Below are 25,422 nucleotides of genomic sequence, written 5' to 3'. Positions count from 1 at the left end.
ACTTTGGTAACTTCTTGACTCCTACACAGCATCGAGGTCAATAATATTTGCAACCACTGTCATATTCTGTGTTTGTCAAGAGAATAGTTTGCTGTTAGTTGTCAACAACACAAATCAATCAGCCAACCTAGAACACTTTGGGGTACTGCATGGCATAAAACGGGACGCTGGAAAAAATTACAAACTGAGCATCTAGTTTATCAAAGGCCGCATAGGCTTTGATACTGTACTAGTAGTAGTTTGCTATGTAGCTGTTTGTGAGAATGCTGCTTTGTAAACAATTGAAAAATAATTGTTTTTCCAAAATATCGTTTTAACAACCAGTTGTTTCTGCTTTAACAGTTCCACGCAGTTGTAGACTTCTCAATTAAGAAGCTAACCACGTTCTTGTTTGTCATTGATTTCCAGTATATTCGTGTTTCTTTAGAGCTGATCATTAGTTTGTTCTTGATAATCTTGCAGCATGGCTGACAATATGCGTTGTGGCAAGATACTTGCCCTTAACGAGACACAAGAAGATCGAATACTTGAGGCGTTGGCCAAATTTCGTCAAGATATTATGGAGGAAATGAAGTCTCTCAGACAAATGATGAAAGAAACATTCGATAAGTCACTTATTTCATTACAATCTAAAGATTCTGTACCGAGTGATGAAACAGACCCAAGACCGTTGTGTAAAGATGAGGAGGAAGATGTAGTGCCAAGCTTGCAAGAGACTTTCAACAACATCACAGGAATTCTTGCTTCGTGCGATCGTTCCTCATGGAGTTTGTCTTCAAAGCAGGAAGAACTATTTTTTGGTGGAAACACGTCTACATCACTCTCCACCAGCAGTGATTGCGTCAGAGAGGATATTTCGCATTGTTCAGATGATCATGTGAGCGATGACGTCATCGGTAAAGTTTCTAAAGATGTTTCTTTAAAGGGTGCAAGGTCCCGTGTGTTCACATCACCACTCAATGATCCTATTCCAAACATCTGGTCTCCTCTTCCTAACAGAGCCACCAACATTTCGTTAAATGATCGATCTAAACTCTATGCATATCAGCAAACTTGCCCAAGAAAGGTCGGTTTAGTTTCACTGACTCCTTCCATGATGAGCGAGCCAGGCAATGATCCACAAAGTTTGGATAACTTGAAATCAACATCTCGAAAAATAATGAATTACAAATGCAAGACTTGTGGAAAGTCGTTCACACGAAGGTCAAACCTGAATGACCACATCCGAACTCACACAGGATACAAACCGTTCAAATGCACGGTGTGCGACAAATCCTTTATCACGCATACCTCATTAAAGAACCATACACGAACGCACACCGGTGAAAAGCCGTACAGTTGCCTGGATTGTGGAAAGACTTTTGCTGTGTGGTCAAACTTTCGGGTGCATGTGAGAATCCACACTGGAGAGAGGCCGTATACGTGCGAGTTGTGTAATAAGTCGTTCACATATTTGAATTCCTACAAACGACACATGCGTCGATTGCATACCGAACTCGTAGCAACGTAGCTCAATTGGATAGTCTTCATAGCTCGATGTATTGCTACTCAACACTCTCGCTGCATCAGGGTGAAATGTGTTTCCAATTCAATCAAGATATAAGTCGTCGTAGTTCAATGTACCGTATTTCTGTTGTAATTTTATATAAATATTGTGAAGATGGCTTGTTTAAGGTTATTTTACTATATGTCGTGTTTAAGTTTATCTAATTGAATGACGAAGATGACCAGTCATTGCATGACACGACTTGTTGCTAGCATGATGAAGCGTTGACGTTCTACTTTCAATCACTGTGGTTGTGTATGTGTGGTAGTTAAATTGCCTATCGTCCCGTGTATTAGATGTGTTGTGTATATGTTTGATATTGTTAGATGTCTATTGTTGTCGATTCTTGCTACACTCGGTTGCCGAGCTGCATCATCTTGTGTTTCAACTGAATGAAGAAAATACGTTTTTATGTTGCTGTTAATGATTTGCACAACCTTCAAGGACATGGAACACGGCTAGAATTTCCATTGGACTTCAGACCTGGTCTGTAACAGATGTAGTGTTGTACTTCGTTAGTCCTTTTGAAATGTTTTTATTGATCATATTTTCACTTCACTAATGCGTCGTATCTTCGATTCCGCTCTTACAGCAATCAGTTACAAGCAGTTGGTTGGCCGATTAGTGAAAGCACTGGTACGGAACTCAAAAATTTTCTGTAAGTCTTCATCAAGTTTTCGTGAGATGACTCTTTCCTCTAAGTTCTTAAAGTTTTTGTGAAAACATTTTGATTTAATTTCATATGTTGTTGATTTCTTGACAATTGCATTATCCATGCTGCGTCGTCTGCCAATTGTAAGTTGTTGTAATCCATATGTAGAATTTGACCAATCAAAAACGCTCGAAATTGTCAAGGTATTATACGCAAAGAAGTTTTTTCTGAATACTGAAAGTTTTTTCTGTTGTGCGCTAACTGCAGTAAATCATTCGTTCGTTTTTGAATACAAGTTCTAAAAAGCACTTGCTGACTGAACCAAAACAGCATTGTTTCGTTTCGGCAAGTAGGCCTATTTGTTTTTTGTTGCTCACATCACTTGTGTTGCCCTGCGGTTTACAATTTACATTTGTGGTAATACGCGGCCTGCAGTGCTTTACTAATTTTTTTTTCTTTTTCTTTATTTCATTTTTTTTAAAGGGGAAGCACTGTTCGGTTCCACTCAGCTAAAGTTTGTTTGTTTTATCTTTATCCTGCATTGCGGGAAAGTGGACTTGAGCGCTTTGCATCGATGTACGCCTTCCGACGTACACCTGACCCACGCTGCAGCCGACGGCAATGTCTGTTTCCGGTTGTCGACTCTACTTATGACTTAAATTTGTCACTACCCAATACCCATTACTCGAAATCGATCACTGGGTAGAAGCAATTGTCGTAAAGTTTCTTGCCCAGAGAAACAACAGCAAGTGCGGGTGGCTGGAGTCGAACATGCTGGCTCTCGACTGCGAGCCTAACGCGCTAACCACTAGGCCACTAGTGCTTTACTATTCTCCTACCGGTGCGAGACTGCTCCAACAGTGCCATTTGGCGGTTTAAACTTTAGTAGCGCAGAACGCTTATACCCTCCTCAAAACAGCAGGGGGAGTGGGTTTAGGTACTTCCCCGATATCGTTCGCAACCGGCAATCACTTGGTGTCGGGAAGTAAACCCGCCACCATGTGGCTGAGCGAATTATGTCCGGACAACGAAGATGAATCGTTTAAATACCCGGCAGTTGATCGCGAGTCAAGACGCTGTCGACGTGAGTTTTGGGAAGGAGGCGAAATTGCTCAAAAAACAAACAGCTGCGGTAGCTTGGTTTAAATCTTAATCTTTGGAATGAGAAAACCTCTGATAGGTTATTCCTGGCTGTTTCGCTTGCTTGTAGAGGCTTTGAACCACTGACGCAGATTCGGATACCAGAGATTGACAGTGAATTTCCGGTTGTTGAACTGTTTGTGGATTATTCTATCCACTAGGAGCCGCTAGTAGTCCTTGAAATGCGCTGCTTGAGCACACACCCCGAGTCGAACCAGTGCCGCGTGCTGTTGAAGCCGGTAGGCACTTTAACAAGCAGATTTCTAATAATCCACGCGCGTATCCAATCCAACCACGAACCAATGAGATGCTACGTTACCTGTACGTTATCTGCTATTGTGACCATTCCTGCATTCAGCCAGAGAATTAATAATTACTTTGAACTTTGTTTGGTAATTACAGAAGAAAAAAGAGCTATAGCAGAGGTGGGAATCAAACCCACGTCAATGTAATGACTACTATCGCCCTAACCCAATGCGCCAAGCCAACCGATGGCAAAGCGATGATTTAATTTAGCTAGAATTTGCGTTTTTCCTTTATTCTTCCCAAACGCAATCTTGATGACGTTATGAAAAGCGTAGCTTCTGATTGGTTCGTGCTGGATTGGATATCTGCATGTTAAAGTGCCTACCGTTGAAGCCAGGTGCTTGACCAACTGAGCCATCGAGGCGCACTCTCCTCTAAGGAACTGCTGGAAGAAGACATCCCAAAGTAGGCTAAATAGTTGAGCATCGTTTATTTTCGCTTTTCAATCAAATTATAAAAGTGCAGTACAAATGGTGGCCACTTAAACAGAACAATTCCAAGTAAGACACCGCCAACCAATCAGAACATGTTTAAGGGGCTACCGTCCAATTATGACCCTTCCAGCATTCAGCCAATTATTATTTTAATAATTTATTACAGTTAATAATTATTTTAAACTTTGTTTGGTAATTACAAAAGAAAAAAGAGTTATGGTTTGGGTGGGAATCGAACACACGTCATCGAAATGCTTGCCACCTCCGTCTTTCTAGCTGCGTGTGAAAGACTCACCGTCACATGATTAGCATTAGATGGGACATCATCATGGCCGTTGAGAGGATAATATGTACTTAGTACCAATAAGATTTTCGATCCCCATATCAAGACTCTTAGAAAGACGCACTACGTAGGCTATATCCAAACAATACGCTGTGGCTTTTTCTAGTTTTCGGGCCCCTTGAAAAGGTCACTGGCCCCCAAAATCATCCCTGGTCCAAAAGTAGGCTACCCACTGGAGTGGACCCCCTGTCAACGGTCCGAGATATCGTGTCCGAATAGCCTATTTTCGTATTCACTTACGGTACCTCGATCATTTGATTTGTCGCCTACCTGGGTAGTTTATGATCGAGTGTCTTGTTCCCTCTTCGACCAGCTTCATTTCTGTAAATGGGCCATGAAATGTTTTTCTTTCAACCTCATGCTTTTGGTGACGCACTCGTCGTACCCTGATGGACTCTTATGGATTGTTGTGGACATTGTTGCATTCCGTTTGATATTCCAGGTCTATGATTCTTTAAGCATTAACATGCAACCATCGACCATCCATGCAACCATCGACCATCTATATGCAACCATTCAGCCTGGTGATGCAGCAAGGTCCCCTGGTTAACAACTTTTGCCATGCCCCTAAATAAAAGATAGCCTACATAAAGTAATAACCCACTTTCAAAATAGATGTTGATGAACCCGAATTATCTCGATGTTTTGCGTGACTGGTGTTTTGATAGACTGCGTTTCATGACGCCATTGGGCTTCAATTGCCCATCGTTGGACACTAATTTTTATTTTTAGTCTCATTTTGCTGCCGGCGACAAAATCCCTCTTGCGCATCAAGTTTCCATTGCCCGAGCTTTGTGCAGACCAAGCCTCGGGGCAGGTGGTGGCGACTAAACCTCAATTTAAGTCGCACCTGCAAAGTGGCAAGGCAGTTTGGTGGCTGACAGGTTAGCGATTATATGTTCTAGTAGGTTTAGGTTCGATTCCTGGTCGGATCATATCAAAGATTTAACAAACTGCATAGACTGTGTTTTTCTAGGGTGAGTCAAGACAATAGTCTTTTGTTTGTTTGTTTGTTTGTTTATTGGCCGCTGCGAAAAATATGTACAATAAATCAAAACACAATGTACAGTAAAACTGTTGAAAAGTTTACAATAAAAAAACGAGTAAAAAATGATGATAGCATCACAGCAGCGGGAGGCTGCGAAGTGACCGTTCAAGGTCTTCAAGTCAAGCAGCCACCCTTAACTCATCAATGATAATTATAATTGAATAATTGAGACAAAGAGATAATAATACATAAATAACGGTGAAGCTGTCCAAGAAGATAAGAAATCAAAAAACTGATTAGTAGGTTAATTTAGCATTTGTTTAATATGAGTCAATAATTTTCTTTTTGTGCATTCTTTTAGTCGGAGTTGACTTGTAAATTAAATGCAACAAACCAGTAGAAACTTCGACGCATGTTTAGTTGAACCACCGACTTTGTATCTAAAAACACAAAATGAAAAAGTGAGTCGGCCGACTTTCCTGGTCGCTTTTCGATAAAGACTCGCAAAGAACAGCTCTCCATTCAGCAGCATCTAGTGGATGGTGTAATTCACAGACGACCACACTTCTAAAAATTGGAAACTTTACTCTGTTTTACAATGTGGGTGGGGAAGTAACTGTTTTGAACCATAAACATACATACCTAACCCAGCAACAACACTGCATTTAACATTAGGCTACTGTATAAAAACAATAAGACAACGTTTTCGGGTAGCCATACAGCCCTTTTTAAGCCTATAAGAATCTTTTTTTATTAAATAGCCTACAAAAGAATCATACAGTATCACAGCAAAAATATGGTCAAATCTAGACATTTGAGAAACTGCTTAACTAGCTCACACAAACTGATAACTGAAAATTACGCAGCACAACGGGTCAAGTATTTGAGAGGTTAAATTAATTAATTGTTCAGAAAAGGACTCAAGCAGATTACGCAAGATGGATAGAAGCACAGCCCGAGATAGTGGCAGAAACAAAGCAAAAATACAAGAAGCACAACACGTGACAATTCTAGCAAGAACTGAGATAGGCTCCGCCAGCAAATAATTGCTTGTTGAGCCCTGGGTTGAAAGATTTGACGATTCGACCCAGGGCTCAAACTGTAAAATATGAAGTTGAATCAAGGTTATCTCTCGTTGATTAGAATGAACGTTAGGAGGGCTTTCCCCAGAACTCAACGACCTTATACCCCGCGAGCAAAATACGTTCTTTTACATTGATTCAACGCCTCCAGATGTATCATTGTAAAAGGAACGGATAGTGCCAGGGGTTGGTCACGTGTACAGAATATAACGTCATATTTACGATGCGGAACGTTGAAACAACACAAAGTAGCCTATCATCTTTTGGTTGCTGTATTTAAAAATACCCGAAACTTTTGGAAAGTATCCAAAAGGAAGAAGTAATGAAGTGATTAATCAAACACAAGTCAAATTGTATTCGCATCTTTTCGGATTAAATCGAGATATACGTTACAATTTCGTCAAACTAGTGATAAAAAGTGATTAGTGATAAAGAGTGATAGCGATTTAAAGAACTGAAACTGGAAAATATTCTCAATTATTGATAACAACGTTTTCATCAAAATTTTCCGAAATCTTTTTAGCAAAATTAGAAACAGATTTTCACCGTTTCTGATCTTAATTGTTGTTTGCAATGACGTCACAAATCGAATTATTATGTCGCTGGCGGTCATCAATCATTGTGTTTGACAGATTGACAGGCAGAAGTTGCAGCGCTGAGAAAAATCATGAAATAACATTTTTTCTGCCGCTCAGAAATGACCAATATATTTGGCCGAATATATTCATGAATGTCCAGATATTCTTTGCAGCTTCGTGCAATGGCGAGGTATTTGCGAGCAAGGGCTTGTATAAGTTTAATAGAACGGAATACTGGAGCGTTTGGGTATATATGAAGATTATTATCGTTTCTAGCAGTACCAGTAGTCGCAACGTTCATCTGGTAAATGCGACACGATGCGAGAAACATTAGTGATGCAATCAACTGAATAAAGCAACCTCTAACTTATCATTACTAACTATTGCAAGAGAAATTCAATAGAACATATGATTGTCAAGATGTAAAGCGCTCTCCATCGCAACAAGAATCGGCTCACTTCCCGATTGTTATGTGAGATAATAAAGTTTTCTACTGATCGATTTTTGGATTAAAAATAACTCAGTCACAAAATAATTTGGAAAGTATTTATACTTTTGCGATGCTACCAACTCACTAAATAACCAGCTGATGTTTGTCACCACCACCAATGGACACGGGTTCGATTCTAGGTTGGGTCAAACTGCAACGTTTACATATTGTTGCACGTCTTACTGAAAATGTAAATTTTCCATCCTGACGATTCTCAATATGTTGCTATTGAAGTGAGAAATATAGTGCTGACCGGATAATTCGGAATTTCTTGGGGGGATAAGCAACTAATAAACACTTTATCAATTTTTTTTTCAATATCTCAAGTAGGCCTAGTTGCAAATTTATGTTTAAATCCGAGTTCGCCTTTTGTGACAATTTATTTTTTTATCGGCTGCTTGAGTCCAACCGTCTACAATTTTTTACAATTATTGAACCATAGGCATACGAAGCCGAGTAACGTGATCAAGTTGAACATCTTCAAGTTTATTACATATAGAAACACAACACTACGCAACAAATTAAGTATCGAACGTTTTCGACATCACAAGATGTCCTCTTCAGGAATAATATACATACAACCTAGCTACATCTGAATAAAATACAATGGTTAACTAAATCTATATAAACAGGAAAAAACAAAAACTGCACAGTACTTCTGACTAGCTCAAACTCAACGATATATGCTCTGCGAGAATCAAAGGTAACTGCATCAAAAGGTGTTAAACAGATCACATGATATGGTAGAAAGGCAAGGTGCGAAAAAACTAATTTTTACAATTAGATTTACAATTTTTTATTGAATTGTTTCATTATCCAGGAAAAGCTGTTCCATCATGGAAAAGACAATTTTTATTTTTCTACTTTCTTGTTTCTTACAACCGGTAGTCCAAGGTCACGTGGGCTTGACGTTTCCACCCGCTCGAACCTTCGCAATAGACTATCTGACGTCATATGACGAAGCACCATGTGGAATGCCACGAACTGAAGGTGAAATCAGTTTCAATTTCTTATCAAGTGATTTTACAAATCTTTATCGCCGAACTGAGAAAGCTTCTTGCAGAACTTAATCCTGGCAGTTTTGCATACTTGTAGAGGCTTTGAGCCACCGACCCCGGCCTAATCGCCGAGTTTGACAGAGTGGAGTTTCCGATTGTGGAAGGGTCGCTGTCTGTAAATTATTTCATCAACTCGTCACCAACGCACCTTCACTACCACTGAGCCATGTTCATGAACAAACTTGACCTTTATGGAATGAAGTGTTTTTCAATAGCCTAAATATTTTCACAGTGAAGTTGTAAGGTAATACCGACAGAAGTGTCGCAATTGATCATTTTAGCCAATTTTCCCAGTTCTTTTGAATTGTTTTCGGTTTGTCGAGAATCAGTAACGTGAGCAGAAAATTGTCATAAATAGTTGATTCACTTTTTAAACCAGGCTTCTTTATTGTAACAATAGCGAACAGACTTTACACAACAGGAAAGATAATAGGCTGATAAATGATAGGTCACAAAATGTTGACCAATTATTAATTGCACTGATGATTAATCGTGGCTATAGCACTGCCAAGGAAATCCAACGAGTATTTTTTTTAAAGTTTATAATGTTGTTGGTTGGTGAGCATACATGCAATGTAGCCTAAGTTTCAAATGCAATGAAAATGTAGTATAAGCGGAGCTTTATTTTATCCGCGCAGTGCGAACAACGTATAATATTTAACAACGTACTGTATATACAACAAATATTATTTTATGACGATTTCAATGTTGCAAAGTTCAGAGGTTAAGCATTTTATATTTGTTTCGAGCGCATAACGACCCCGAATTGTTAAGATTTCGAAAGGAAAGACCAAATGATTTTGAGTTGAAATGAAATCTCACAAGCAGCTTTAAAAGTTAAATTCTCATCGTCACTATACCAAGTTGGTCTGGTTACAATTAAAGCGAGGGGCCCAATACACGATGCAACTTGTAGGGTAGTTACTGAAAACTAAGTTTAGTAATTTCATAAATTAATTGAACGTCCACCGGTGGTTAGTTAGCATCGACAGTTGCTCAGTCTTACCTCAAACAAATCTAATAAACAACAAACTCATAGATCAAAAGGGAAAATACGTAGAAATATTGATGCCAGTCAGGGCAAGCTACGTCATCGTTTCACATTCAGATAAACAAGTTTTCGGCCAAAAACACGCCTCCTTCATATTACTTCACACAACAATAATAAAACGTTTTGAAAAGTTCAATGCGTCAACTATCAAGCCCAATGGGAGTTTTGGGCCCAAAACTTTGCCCTTGCTTTCGCCGCCATAGAGAATTGCTGTGTGCAAACCAATGTCTACAAACCTCCTCTTTGGGATAATTCTCAACAGGGTCTTCTGTATTTCCGCTTCGCGTTGATTAATTACTATCACATCCTTCAATTATGACGTTTGCGTCTGTGTTCGCCATCATTAGCTCTAACGTCCTTGCTTGCCACCAAGTCTGGCCAAGACGTGAAAGTTAAAATGTCTTTGCTTCTAATCTGAACTACATGCAAAGAAACACTGAGAAACTGCTTCAGAACTCCCCTAAGCAACTTAATACATGTTTGTCTAGGGAATTATCTACTGTTACGATCATGCATGGTAATTGGCCAGTTTTCTTAAAGCAAAAGCAACCCAACCGTCCCTGTTCGCATCCCCACTGACAGTAAGCAGCGTATGGGCTCTACCGAAAAAGTGAAAGCGAAATCTCACCTGTTATGACGGAATAGTTCTATATTGGATACATTCAAGCTACATGGGCAAACAATAACGTAACTGGCTACGTTTCAACACAAAAAATTTAGAACATCCCACCTAAAGAGAGGCTTAGTGGCCCAGGCCGCTTAACACTAATAGCTGTTTATTGAACCAAAAGTTCTTCATGAAAAATTTGATTTGAGACAAAAAATAAAACATGAAAAATAAAATATTTCGAAATGCTATTGCTTCAAAAAGGATAGTTCATGCTCTGAGAATGATTTTTGCTGAAATCTTAACCATTGACTTGATTGACAGGAGCCCCAGCGACCACTTTTATAGAAGGGACGTCATTCACCGCCACGTGGCAACTGTCATATCCACATGCGGTGAGTCGATTGGCATAGCAACTATGATTGGTTATGTGTTTTTTTGTATCCAGGCTTACGCCCTGTGGTTAAAAATTTATATTGTGGACAGGAAGGCAAGGAAGCCAATGTTTGTGCCCACTTTCAGGAATGCCTTGAAGATCGTTCATCGATCGTTCATTTCTCACATTTCGTTCGATCTCCAATAACTTTCTTGTCTCTAGTGGTGAAACATTTGTAGGTTTTTCCATGCTGCAGTATTTTTCCATGCTGCTGTATTTTTCCGTGCTTGGACATCCTTTCGTCGTGCTCATGTCATGAAAATCTAGAAGACACCTTGAGCCAGGACATGCAAACCATCTCAGCTTATCTCCAGAACTGGCGACTGAAACTCAGCGAAACCAAAACTGTGGCGGCAGCTTTCCACCTACACAATCGGGAAGCTGATCGTGAGCTACATGTCCACAACAACGGAAAACCTCTGTCCTTCTGTCCCGAGCCAAGGTACCTTGGGGTGACACTAGACAGATCGCTCACATACCGCCACCATTTGGTGTCACTGCGCAAGAAACTGACATCTCGCGCTGCATTACTGAAGCGCCTGGCAGGCTCTAGCTGGGGGGCGAGGGCTGACACTTTGCGAATAGCAGCCTTAGCCTTTGTCTACTCTTCAGCAGAGTACTGTGCACCTGTCTGGTGCCGCAGTGCTCACCGCCACAACATCGACACTGCCATAAACAGCGCCCTGCGCACAGTGACCGGATGCCTGCGTCCCACACCATTGGACAATCTCCCCATTCTCGCTGGCATCCAACCTGCTGAGCTTTGTCGCGAAGAAGCCACTCTGTCCCTCGGTCGACGGGCACTGGAGCCTAATCATCTTCTCCACCACAAGGTCTCTGCCTTCCCAAACGGGCACCCCCGCCGACTGAAATCAAGACACCCATTCGTGCCAGCCGCTCGGCTTCTGATCAACGAAGCTGATGAACAAGACATCTCTGCGGCTACTTGGGCGGACCATAAATGGAATTCTGAATGGAGGTCAAGCACCACCAGACTCCATTCATTCATCCCCGACGCCGACACACGCCCAATCGGCCTGACACTACAGAGACAGGCGTGGGTGCGCCTCAACCGTCTCCGTACGGGCGTCGGCCTTTTCCGCTCAACCATGCACCAATGGGGAATGGCTTCTTCCTCCTCCTGTGAATGTGGTGCCGAGGAACAGACCGCAGACCACATCATCAATGACTGTACCATCTTCAAGCCACCTAACGGAGTGGAAGGTCTGCGCGTCATGGATGATGAAACTAAAGACTGGCTGCTCTCTAGCAGCCTTCCAGTGTAGTCCGGGAACATCGTGAATCTGGGGTGGTAAAAGGATAGACCCTCGGCCAGTGGCGTAGCCAGGAAAAAAATTTGGGGGGGGGGCCAAATATTTGATGAATTGAAGAGAACGACAAAGTGTTGGATTTAAGACATCGCCACCTGATGTGCAGTGGCGTATCCTGGGGGCTTGAGCAAGGGGAAGCAATGAAACTGGTGGGGGTTAGAGCGTGCCGAAGGCACGCGTATTCTAGGGGGTCCGGGGGCATGCTCCCCCGGAAAATTTTTTGCAAAATTACACTTAAATAATGGATTATAGCGCTTTCTGGAAACACTTTTAGGGTAATATTTGTATGAAATTTATTAGCAGATAAACAGCTATTAACTTATTAAAGGTAGCTCTTACACACGAACGGGCAAAATCTGCGGCTAAAATTAGAGAACACCAAAAACTCAGCTACACAAAAACCCAACAGAGTAAGCCATTCTGAAATTGCTTCCACAAATTAGTTAAAAGAAACGTAAATCGAGTAAATTTTGCGCGATTTAGGATTTGCAAAATTTATTGGTGTCTTGCTGTGTGTCTAAAACAAGCCCGTGGGGTGTTAATAGCCAGACGTCTTGGAAAACGTTATAAATTTCTACAAATTTTATTATATTTTCAACAAAGGGCTCAACTTCGGAATCCAAACTTTGAAAATTTGGGGGGGGGCCATGGCCCCGTTCGCCCCCCCCTGGCTACGCCTATGCCCTCGGCCCCAGAAGCTCAGACGACGACGATGTCTTTCTTTCTTGCTCTTCAAGTTCGGTTGTTTTCATTTCTAACCATCACAGCAAAGCACTGTCCTACATGTCAACATATCAATTGACTAGCATAGAAACAAGCGTAGTAGGCTACGCCTGCTTAATATTACTGATTTCTCTTTTGTGTGTTTATCAGCACCCTCTGGCGATCACGCAAAGGGTGAAGCATGCTGTAATGTTATTTTGTTAGTAGTGAATCAATCTACTTGAATTAGCTCTGCTTTGCATTGCGCTTGCCACTGAGCACTCTTGTGGTGTTAGTATCATGTATTGTAGCCTACTATCAAATGACTATTTAAATTAGAAGAAGGGGGAAGTGATATAACGAGAACTTTCAGACTTGCTTGAGACCGCAATGAATTGTTACGTTAAATAAGTTTGGCAAGGTGGTAACATCTTCATCATAATTTAGGATAAGAAGCAAACAAAAAAAAGTTATTAAAAAATTTAGGCTATCGGATATTTTTAAGATTTGAATGAATAGACACTTGCTATGAAGATCGGCCATGGTGCGTTATCAAGAGTGCTGATGGTCGTGAGGGGAACACGGGTTGATGCGTTTAACTCATCGCAAAGCAAAAGCGGCTGTATTAAACTCATCGAGTCCAGACCACTCAACATGGCAAAGTCTATCAAGTATTCTTAGCCTACATAGTTTGTTTTACTCAAACATTTGAGTTTGAGATTTACCTTTCAGTTTCTTCTCTTTTAAAATTTCAAGGTGCTGCTCTATCTCGAGCACGCTTTAACGTCCCTGTTATGCTTTTATCTACACTCCTACTATGTTACAGAACATCTTCTTCTTCTTCGTCGTGTGTCACATGTTTGTAGCCCTGAGCCTCATGCAAACTCTTGCTCTATCGTTGAACTTGCTTAAATCCTGTGCAGAGCATCTTGCTTTTAGGGCAGAACATTTGAAGAGATGCGTAGTTTGCTCCTGTCCACATTTACTACTTTTGCTTCCCAAGGAACAAACCCAGTGTCGCCCAGTGAATACAGCAAATTTTTCGCATTGATAGTTGGAACCAAAAATGAAACTGAACTGAAGTTTACCAATTGTAGTTTGTTTTTCGGATTGTAGTTTTGCTTGAATCATCTCTTGTAGAGACTACATGAGCCTAGCATCAATTACTAAATGAAATTTGAAGTTTTAAATTAAGTTATAATTGAAGTATTGTGACCACAATTATTGCAATAACCAAAATCAAGTCAAGCTGCCACCGATGTTTGCTTCCCGGTCTCACACGGAGAAGTTCTGCCACATTTTCCCAGTCTTGTTTTTCGATACTGATAGCATTCCTCAAGATGACTCTCAGTTACAATTGATTCCAGGGAGGAAGTAAATTAGAACTTCTCAAAGAAGATGGCCGTGGAAACTACCGGACCTTTGCTGTCCTTAGCACAGGAGGAATGTACAAGTTCCGAAATGACACGACGTAAGTTTATTATTGATGCATCGGTTGAAAATCTTGATCCGATTAAGCTGAGAGTTCTGCTTTCAATTTGAATCATTTTGGAATGCAGCTCTTATAGAAGTAGCAGCTTTACCTTGTTTTTATGTAAGACCCGGTCAACCCGTTTTACTTTTTCGTTGTTGCATCACAGTTCCTTTACAAACACAACATAAACTATGCAAGCAACATTGAAACTTTAATGTCCATTATCTAAAAGAAACAGGGTTTATCCACAAGGGGCCTGCAAATAATTGCGCTCCCAAATTTAACTTGCTCTGCCCTAAAAATAACACTTGTTTATCATGAAGTAAAAACTGCTCCAATTTTTTTTGGCCTGATAAAATAAATCAGACAAATAGCTTGGAGCAATTTTTTCTGTCAAAGAACATTTTTTCTGTTTTCCTAAGATTTCCTTTTCAAAGTAGACTCTGTATGAAGTCATAATAAAAACGCTTGCTGAACCTCTGTCATGATTTTGTTTCTATAATTATTTACATTAATTTGATGAAAACTTACGATTGCTTTTATCGACCCAGGATCCAAGAAATGGTTGTGACGTTACCAAAAGGCGTCGTTTGTGACGAATGCACATTTCGCTTGCTCCGCGAAGGAGCGGAATACGGAAGCAGCTACTTCTTCCTCAGTTGCGCTGACATCACAATTGTGGAGCGGCCGGACGGGAGCACTGAACTTGTTACAACCCCTGCACCAACCCCTGCACCAACCCAAACAACAGGAGGCTCTCCTCGTTTTCAGTGGATCAGGGATTGGATTGCAGACATCCAGGACGATCCCACCATGCAGGATACTTTGCAATCCCTGATAGATTACTTGAGAGATGTGGACCCCTTGCCAATTACTGCAGTGGCAGCCCCTGAGCAGAGACCTTATCCTTACATGTTCGGCCACACTCAGGGGACGACAGATGAGTATGAGGCATGCTTTGAAGGAAAGTGCCTGAACGGGGGCACTTGTGAAGAAACAGGAGGTTGTCAGTGCCATCGTCTCTTCACTGGAAACAGATGCCAGTACAAAGGTAAGAAATGTTTTTTCTACCTAAATCTCCCCGTCCATAAGAAGTACTTGTTGATTGTTTGCTAATTTATCTTTGACAATTTTTTGTCTGTCATAAAGTTGTAATAATAATAATGATAATAGTTCAAAAATTCACATAGAAAACAAACCTTTGGGGAAATAGTTGGTGTAACGTAACACGTTGGCCTATCGCGGTTGGTGATAACTCTCTCGACTGGGGCACCTTAACAGCGAAAAATGAAACGTATTCGTGAGCGAGGTTAACAATTTTGTGTTTATTGCTTCACAATCTCAGATGAATGCTGGACGAGTGAGGATTGTTCTTTCAACGGGGAATGCATCGACACCAGGAGCACGAGCTTTCCAAAACTTCAGTGTTACTGTCGACCCGGCTGGTTCGGTGTGGAATGTGAAAAAGGTGAGGCCAACTCTGGTCTCATTAGTAGGCTACATCTGCAGGTACAGAACCACCAAGTTCATTTGATGGACGTTTTCATGTGATATTCTACACACAGAGGTCGCGATTTCACCCAACTGACCCGTATGTCACCCAATTGTCCCTCTCCATCCAACCGACCCCTACTCCACCTTACTCTACCTAACCGTACCTTACTTCTCCTATCCGTCTCCAACTCCATCCAACTGTCTCCTACTCCACCTAAACGTCCTTTACCCCAACTAACCGTCCCCTATTCCTCAACTGTCTTCTGATCCTACTCCACGCAAACGTTTCCTGCTACACTCAATCATCTTCTACACCCAAATGCCTTTCAACCAAGATCACTAATCTACACAACGGCGCCTTACTTTGCTTTCCTAATTTCTTCACAAAAACATTTCTCAGTGTATCAAGATTAATGATGAATGTTTTGGTTGATTTCCAGAGTCGGTGCTTACAGAGGTTTTGGATGATTTTGCCAGCAATCAAAATTACGCCAGTGAAGTTATCTACCCTGGAATCGCCTTTCTTTATTGGAGGTACCTGGATGGAATGAGTGAGGTAGAAATGGCGATCCGAGTCAAAACCAGGAGCTGGGTAGGGGTCGGATGGAGACCAGTAGACACAAGAACCAGTTGCAAAAATTATGATCCTGTCCTCTCAGTGGAAGCAAAGCTCTCCGCTATGCAAGAGGAGCTTATCAGGAGACAGGCCAACTACACAACCACAGAAGTGAGTTGGAAACAATTGAGCCAATAGAATCAGCTGTCCCAATTAGATAGAGTGGTTGTTTGAGAAAACAATCTTTGATGCTAAAAATGAGCAGAATACTCTCTCTAACCTTCTTAATATTTTGGTGTATTAAACTTATTCTTTATCATCCTCTTGGATGGATGCTGTGATAGGGATGCGGTGATAGGATGCTCCTTTGGAATCGTTTTGTTATAATTATGTTATTTAACCTACGCTTTGTAGTCTTTCACCCCAATCTAATCACAAAAATTTGACTTCATTCTCTCCTCAGCCCAACCCGAGCGTAGATCCCGAAGCAGCGATAGAGGAGGAACTTGGAAGCAACATTGAGAGGAGCTGCCAGAACCGGCGGAGGCAGAAAAGACAAACAGGTCCTCGTGTCTACCGCGCGATGGACTGCGCTGACATGGTTGTTGGAGCAGTTAAAGGTCAGTAGGCTAAAGGGTCAAAGGTAAAGTGTTTACATTGGAAACAGTGGGCGGGATGGTTCTATGATTCAAATAAGAACTAATCATGAACAATTGTTCGATTTTTCATATTCTAGTGGTTTTTATTCAGGCAACCTCCACAGAATGAGGGACATGTTTACTCCGGACTGCAGCAGACCAGAAGCGGATCAATTCTTTGGCGGAACAGACGGACTCACTGCTGCTGTTGGGAAGCAAGAGGGCGAATACACGACTTTATTCTTCCGGAAGAAGGCGACCAGTGAGTCACAATGGATTTTGTTGAGTTACTCAAAAAAATCTGAAATAAAATACAAAAGATTTCAATTGAAAGTAAAAAGCCAGTCTCAAAAATTAATTGTGCCACATTTAATAAAGTTATCAATGTTGAACAAATGATAAGTGTGCATTGTTGCTTACATGGTTCGATGTACCAACTAAAAAGTTGGTGAACATCCTTGAGACGGTGAATGGTAGCCAAAGACTGAAACTCACTCAGCCTTGGTTAGCAGTGACGATCGGTGAGGGAAAGCAAGGGAAGCAGTGCTTACCTGAGCGAAAACTATGCAAAATTTAATGACTGAATTCTAGGTTTAACTTCTTATTATTTTTATCATGTCTATTTTAACTTGAAAATTACTGTATTCGTGACTAAAATTACTCGTAACGCTTGTGAGTAGTCTAAGTCCTCACCAAACCGCATGTCTTGCCTATAAATGCCAATTAACGCAAATGCTCCTGTCAGAAACAACCCCTGAGGCTTCAGGGAAGCAACTATCAAAGTTGCTTTCCCCAGGTTCAAAAATGTCAAAAACCGCCTTCGTTTTATCCAATCTTCACCTGTTTTGCAAAACGTCACGAGCTGCTTAGCCAATCAGATGTGTTATGGTTAGAGTTGCTTTCCCAGTGACGTCAATGCGTACATTCGCTAGACTAACTCGTCAGAATGGTCTCTCGTCACGGTACACAGCACAGCATCATAATGCCGAAAAGATTGTTGCTGTTTTTTGATGTCTCCTCGCCATGTACTTTAGCCTACTAGCTTTCATAGTCATGCCTTTTCCCTTTTTACAGAGTTGATATAACGTTACTTCGCCAATGAACGTTCAGGTGCGGATGCAATATTTTGTTCGTTAAGCTTCTATACGCAGGAGGCAAACTTATCCGGCTTTTTGTACAAATTGCTTGCGGTTGTAATAGTTAGGCCTAAGTGTTAGTTTTTGTAGTGTAGGCCTAACTGAATATCTGAAAATGAACATTCATGACGAATTAAATATTTAGACAACTATTATTCCATGTCTAACACAGGATTTTGGTCCTGCAACGTTAAAATTAAGATTGTTCATGACTTCTAAACATTAAATGGATGTATGATCACGACATAGGGGAAGCAAAATTTGACAGATTTTTATTTTTGATTTGTTTTGGAAATGCTTTCAGAGCGCACCAAATTGGAAGTGTTTTTCAAAAATTTCTGGGGGAGGCCTCCCAGACCCCCCGCTGGGAGTGTTGCTTTCGGCAACACGCCTTCGGGCTTCGCCCGACGGTTACGCCCTTCGTGCCTACTACCTTGCTGCAGCATTTTTCCAAGTTGCTTTCCCAACGGTTTAAGCCACCGAACGTCACTGTTGGCTAGTGGAAGATCCAGAAGGGGTGAGCCCTCTCCTCTAAAACACAACAAACTAGCTTTTGTTTCTAGGCAACCACTACACTGACCACACGGTGGAGCCAAACGTGCAGATGTTGGCTATGTTCGCTAGAGGGCAGGAGATTCACCGCAACACCCGAAGTGCTTGGGCTAGAAATTGCAAGACAGGCAACCCAAGGTGGGTTCACATGGAATAGAAACAAGCTTGCAAGATGACTTCATCTAGAACCCAACCAGTTCAATGATATAATAATGGAAAGATTGTTACGTGAATCAATCTATACTTTCTTCACAAGGTAGATTTAAACGATCTGTCTTAGCCTGATGCTGCGAGTTTGCTGTGGCAATAGTAAGTTGCGCAAGCTTTTGGAACACAGTTCCCTAGTCATGTGCTATCATCATAGCACATGACTAGAGAACTGTGTTCCAAAAGCTTGCGCAACTTACTATTGCCACAGCAAACTCGCAGCATCAGGCTAAGACAGATCGTTTTAATCTACCTTGTGAAGTAAGCTACGATCATGCTGCTAAAAGCGAAACTCAATCAATTGCACAATCTATACTTTGCTTAGAAACAGCCGGAATACACAACAACAAACTGTACGTCACAACAAACTGCACACATTTTTGAAGTTATGTTAGGAAACATTAAGACTAAATTATAACGTGCTGAAGAAGACTATGACAAACGCATCCTCCATTCATCCTGAACCTGCGGAGGAAACCAGGAGCTATTCTGAAATTGTCAATGCCGGAATTGAGCTCATGGATAGGCATTATCTCAATTAACGTGAGAAAGATTCACTTCTTAGATCCTGTGGTTGTTTTTCCTCTTTAAATGGAGATGTCATTTTGTCTTCTGAATATCTCCTAAATATATAGCTTGCATCATTCGTTGCTACCAAAGGTGTGCACGGTAGTGACATGAACGCTAGCATGTGATGTCACAATCGGTGACGCTTTGAATTGTTTTAGGTTCTTTCGACACGACGAGCTCAAGTACCACGGATACAGCCGCGGGAACAAAGGATCTAAGTCAATGAGGTTCAGAAGTAAGTTGGATCAGATTTTTGAATGAACTTTACAAAATATCAAATGTTTCCCAACTTATCTTCCTCCATAACGAGCAGCTGCACTCTTCGACAATGCATTGTGAAGTGACAGTGACCCATTCAATCAGTCGGAATAAAATCCGACCCCGATTCAAGAAGATATTGTGCACCCCCACCCGATTGTGCACCCCCAGGAATTATATTTTACACTTTTAAAAACAATTTTAGGTACTTCTTCTGAAAACCTGTATTTACGCGCAAAGTTTGCATCAAATGGTTTGTGATGTGTAGGCATCTGCGCTATAGACGCGATACTATGCAACGTCACAAAACACTTCTGTGTCCAACGACATGATCATTGTGGCCTGATATTACGTCACATCCGATTTACATATTGTCAATTGCTGAAGTGCAATAAAAATACTGGGAACACCTACCGCAAGGTTTTATAAAAATTTCAAATTTTAAGGGCGAAATTATTTTTCTTTAGATTCAGGTCCTGTTACCACGACCACCGCTGCCCCAACCCAATGTACAACCACTGCAGGAGAGTTACAAACGTCAGATGGGAAAGCAACAGTTTCTTGGACCCTAGAAAATGATTTCATCACGTTTCTGATACAGGTGAATTTTTATACAACAATGTTGCTAATTTGCTCGACAAAGTTTAACTTGATAATTTGATTAGAAAATTAATAGATTTTAGAAACTTCCGAAAGATTAACTTTCAACACAAGTATATCTTGACACTACGGGATGCGAAACTCGAAATCTGCCCGTCCAACTGAAGAGCTAACCATGCTGTCTACATTGTATTGCACAATGCCGTGTTATTGCATGAGAATGTGTTTTGCACTGGATGTTTTCACTTGATCGTTTCATTAAAGTCGTATTTGTTATGTTTTTTTTTACAAAAGTATTAATATTTCATTATTATATATATATTAGTATTAATATTGCTTATTACATAATAAAGTTACATGGAGAACGGACATAATAAGAAAAACAACGACTATTGCCATATTGCGCATTAACTTGGCTGGCATGTACACAAAACAAAAATAATGCACATCAATATCATTGGACGATTAGATATTATAACTACAAACTGTAACCACAATCAAGTGATGACATAAATTCAAATATTCGCAATCTTGCGTGAACCACCACTCGTAAGCTTGTGAACTGTTCGAGCCATCTTCGCGGGTTCCTCGCGCCTGGTAGTGTTCAAACGTTTATTCTATAAAAATGTTCACCTTCTTGTCGCTTCTACCTTTTTCTCGACTTTTGCTATGTTGACGTGTATTGTTTTTGATATGATGGTCAGAAATGAAAAAAACAACTGAACTGAACCTTACCGAACCCATGCTCTGCTTTTGTTCCAGCAGAGACGTCATTAGTATTGCAGGCTGATGAAGCTTGTCCCATAGGCCACTATAACTTTGAATTGATTGTCAAAACTTCGTGTTGTTTTGCCAAAAATGAACTAAAACGTTTGAACACTACCAGGCGCGAGGAACTTGCCAAGATGGCTCGAACAGTTCACAAGCTTACGAGTGGTGGTTCACGCAAGATTGCGAATATTTGAATTTATGTCATCACTTGATTGTGGTTACAGTTTGTATTTATAATATCTAATTGTCCAATGTACTGATATGCATTATTTTTGTTTTGTGTATATGTTAGCTAAGATAATGCACAATACGGCAATGGCCGTTGTTTTTCTTATTTTGTCAGTTCTCCATGTAACTTTATTATGTAATAGGCAATGAACTTATGAAATATAATATTAATACTTTTGTCAAAAACATAACAAATACCACTTTAATGAAACGATCAAGTGAAAACATCCAGTGCAAAACACATTCTCATGCAGTCACACGGCATTGTGCAATACAATGTAGACAGCATGGTTAGCCCTTCAGTTGGACGGGCAGATTTCGAGTTTCGCATTCCGTAATGTCAAGATATCCCTGTTTCAACATTTCTCGGGTATGAATCATATATTCCGCGTTCCACACTTTAAACTCTGTGGTGAGTCTCCTTAACCTTACATGGACAAAGCATAATGAACTACAATTAAATCCAGGTTTTTAACGAAGTTGAGTATTTATTGTTTAATCAACGTTGCTGAATGTTCAATTGATGTCATTGTTCGGTCCATGTTGATGCCGAAGGTTTCCGGTTCGAATCTTGACTTGGCTGGTGACTGTTGAATCGTAACTGATTCTATGGTTTCTAGAACAAATGGTAACAGTCATGGAAGTGCGTTAAAGGCGTGTAAACTAAAGATGTTTACGTGACATTCTTAAAACTTTCAAAACGAATTGCATCAAATGGCCACCAGCGGCGATACAGCGGCTATTGCAGACTTCACAATTGGGCGTATTGCGTCATAGCTCAACTTCATTGTTTAGGCGACACAAAACGCTGGGGAGTACGTTTCACTGGGAATCAGCACAAACCAGTTGATGCCCATGACGGACATCTACGTCATCTTCTTCGATAGCAACGGAGTGCTCCAAGTGACGGACAGGTGACGGCTTTTTAAGGAAGAATCTAAAAGAATATGAGGAATTTGTTTGAGCCGTGACAATCTCTGATAGGGATGTTTTTTCTTCCCCATTATAAGCTCATCAATCGAGGGTCAAAGAAAGGGGGAATTAGCTTGTTTTGTCGGTTGTGCAGGCAAAAGTAATGTAGGGTGAGTAGGGAAGAGTGGGGTAGGATGATTATTGATTACCTCATAGGCCTACTATTTTTTGTTTAAAAAATAATTTAGCCAACTAAGCTTACTACTGCCGCTTAGCGATTGCCTAACGCGTGCTGCTTTAAATGTGAAGTTTTAGCTGAATACGATATGTGAACATAAAATTATACTAAAAAAAAATGAATTTGCACCCCAAACAAAAAATAAAAAGTGTAAAATTTTAGGTTTAATTTCTTATTAAAAGTGCAAAGAAATGAAAAGGGCTACAACAAATAAAGAAATGGCACCTTTATTTTTGTTTTAAGCCTATTAATTTTTAGTTTTGAATTGAGGATGCGTTAATGGAAAACAAACGTGTAGGTGGGTCTAAATAATCCACATGATCATCTTCCTCCATCAATGTTCAGGGCATCAGTTCGTTGTTAGAAAGTTGAAAGGTGCGCAAGCCACTATGCGTTTGCATTTTTCGTAAACACTGACTCAATGTGCTGCTTATGACTAATATCCACTATCCAGTTGCAATTATTGAACTAAGCCTCCACTTGAGTTTTCCAATGAAAACCATGTTGATAGCCTACTCCAAGCAAAGATGGAAAAAGTAAAAACGAAATTTAAGTGGAAGTTTTTCCACAAAGATGTCAATGGCAGGGAAAGTTTTATTCACCCGCTAATTTGTCGCATTCGCTATCATTGAATGGACTGTAGGACCTACAGTGTAGGTCTCACCCATGCTTAAAAGTAGGCAGGAAACAAAATATAAACCAAACACTAGAAATAATAATTTTTTTAACTATAAGCAAATCTTATTTTAATCAAATATCAAACCGAGGGAAACTCACAAATTGCACAAAGACAAGGTCAAGATTAATATTGAAAAAAACTTCCAAGAATAACACCGATGCATATAAATGGGTCGCCGCTCGAGCCGTTCGATAAACTTATTATCATTTCAGTGGATTGTCGACAATTGCCCGAGAAGTTACCAAAGGCTTTTATGCTTTAGTAGGCTACTAGAGAGTAGCTAAATTTATTCTAAGATATGCAAGTTTTATACTTTATTTCGTGGGCAAAGATGGTTTCCCCACTGATGTGATGGTTTGTTCCTCACTTGCAGAAAAAAGAAAATAGTACTCTCATTTGTGAGTGAATAAAATAGCAGAACGTGGTGAGAGTTAAAACGCACCCATCGTTGTTTCACCAGGGGTAGCCTATGAAATCAGGGGTAGCCCTATGAAATGGGTGGTGGGGCCGGTAGTGAAGCAGCTGGGCCTACTTGTCTTTGGTTTTTATTTTGTTTTCCATTTACAATTTACGCTTTACGATTACGATTTACGCTTTTCCATTTACGATTTACGATTTTGTTTTCCATTTACGCTTCATTAATTTTCTTCATTTGTCAGTTTCACTAACTACAAATATTTTTATGTGTTTTACCTTCTTCATACCATCCATCAAATAACTAATTTGAAAGTTTTCTCAATAGTTTCCCAACGCAGTCCTTGCATTGTAATTTGCAACAACGGACTTACTCTTGCAATTAAGTCATGCTTTGTTTTATTGTTGCATGCGTCTATGCAACGAAAAGTCAATTGGTGATTTCCTCGTCACGATGCTCAACCTGTGAACTCGCGAGCAAGACAATGAGTCACATACGTCACAATGGAGTCGCTAGGTTCCTTGGAAGACTGTGACTAAGTTTCTGCTTGTGTCGCTTCCTCAGGTATTCTTCTGCAAGAGTGCGCCCAGAAGAGGATGCAATGCAGGACATTGGAAATGTTTCCGGGAGTTACAGAGATGGAATGCTTTTTGCACAGGTCAGTTCCCAAACTTCTATAGAAAATCGTCAAGACAGATATTTTGGAATTTATGATGATTTGCAGTTCTTTAGAAATTAATAAGAAGATAATAAATAATACAATCACAGAATAAACACAAAAGCAAGTAGCACAATCACCTTGATCTGTTCTTATTATTCCAAATGGTTTCTACAATTAGACCATTTTGTTAAGTAGCCTAGTAAATGCTCAACACTGAACACCGAATCCAAAATCACTAAAAAATTACCCAAAGCTTTTCTTTTTGCAAACTCTTTCAAATTGACATGGGGGTCCTAATCGGTCCTCGAACTCAGTTTGGGAATCGCTTGGTTGGTGGAATGGAGAGTTTGTTGGGGTTCAACTTTTACCAAACATGCCTATTCTACAAATATCGTTAAGGTTAAAAACGTGATAAAACACTTTCTACAGCACCACTGGTGCGGTTAAGCAAAGAAGGCTAAGTCGGTTATATTTGGAATATTCATTGCATGTAAACTAATTTTTAAGATTGCCGAAACATAATCTTGTTCGATGAAGTCAACCGTGGCTCGGATGCTATGTTGACGATGACCTGGTTGACGTCGAATCCTGCATTGTTAAGCAGCTTTATCGATATTTGCAGTTCACCAGACCTAGATTGTCACAAAACAATGATGATATCGGCTTTGATAGCTGTCGCTATCTACTCTTCGCCAGTGGAAGGGTTGTTGAGGATCAAATTACTTATCACGATTTCCGACAAGTTCTTGGAGAGGTGAGATGTGCAGAAAATTCTATGATCACTTAGAATTTTCTGTCACCAGCCCGCTCATCTTTATCATCATCTTCCTCATCATCACCATTATGGTCATCAGTATCATTATGCTCATGCCCATCATCATCACCATCATGCTCATCATCATCATCATTACCGCTCATTATTCTCATCATCACTTACATTCTTATCATTACTATAATACTCATCATCATCTTCATGCGCAACACAATCATGTTCATCATCACCACGTCTACGTGTATGCAATTACTACCTAAAAATTACCTTTAAATGTCGAAATGTAAATGCGAACTTTGTTTCTTTAGGCCTGCATTTCCTCTTGCTCCAGCAGCTGAGGGTGTCATGCGAAGAAGCAGAATGGACGTTCAAGATCTTTTACTCCCTATGGACTCAATGGAAAAATCGTTTTGTGAATAGTTTCAATAAATTACGCATCGTAATGAGATAACTGAAATATAACTGACTGCATTAATACTTATGGAACACTTCAAATGGTAGGCGAGGTCCAAACATT

The 25,422-nt window shown here is 40.4% G+C and overlaps 2 protein-coding genes across 2 annotated transcripts; both read left to right on the top strand.

The window, feature by feature from the left end:
* Positions 1-312: 312 nt before the first annotated feature.
* On the top strand, positions 313-3,109 carry LOC145772186 (uncharacterized). The gene has a single exon (XM_082584034.1). The coding sequence runs from the start codon at positions 464-466 to the stop codon at positions 1,508-1,510; it is 1,047 nt and encodes a 348-aa protein (XP_082440160.1). The 5' UTR covers positions 313-463; the 3' UTR covers positions 1,511-3,109.
* A 2,192-nt stretch (positions 3,110-5,301) lies between these two features.
* LOC145772666 (uncharacterized) lies at positions 5,302-25,382 on the top strand. The gene is made up of 16 exons (XM_082584536.1): positions 5,302-5,398; positions 8,380-8,549; positions 10,600-10,670; positions 14,112-14,215; positions 14,770-15,269; positions 15,564-15,686; positions 16,153-16,439; positions 16,732-16,888; positions 17,019-17,168; positions 18,606-18,732; positions 19,530-19,606; positions 20,097-20,230; positions 22,024-22,142; positions 24,037-24,130; positions 24,756-24,887; positions 25,214-25,382. Exons 2-16 carry the CDS (start codon positions 8,396-8,398, stop codon positions 25,241-25,243), a joined length of 2,259 nt encoding a protein of 752 aa, XP_082440662.1. The 5' UTR covers positions 5,302-5,398; positions 8,380-8,395; the 3' UTR covers positions 25,244-25,382.
* The last annotated feature ends 40 nt before the right edge of the window (positions 25,383-25,422 follow it).

Source organism: Aplidium turbinatum, chromosome 6, assembly GCF_918807975.1.
Source record: "Aplidium turbinatum chromosome 6, kaAplTurb1.1, whole genome shotgun sequence".
In the NCBI taxonomy this organism is placed as follows: Eukaryota; Metazoa; Chordata; class Ascidiacea; order Aplousobranchia; family Polyclinidae; genus Aplidium; species Aplidium turbinatum.
The sequence above is the reverse complement of the archived record's forward strand: the minus strand, read 5'-3'. Positions and strand labels throughout refer to the sequence as shown.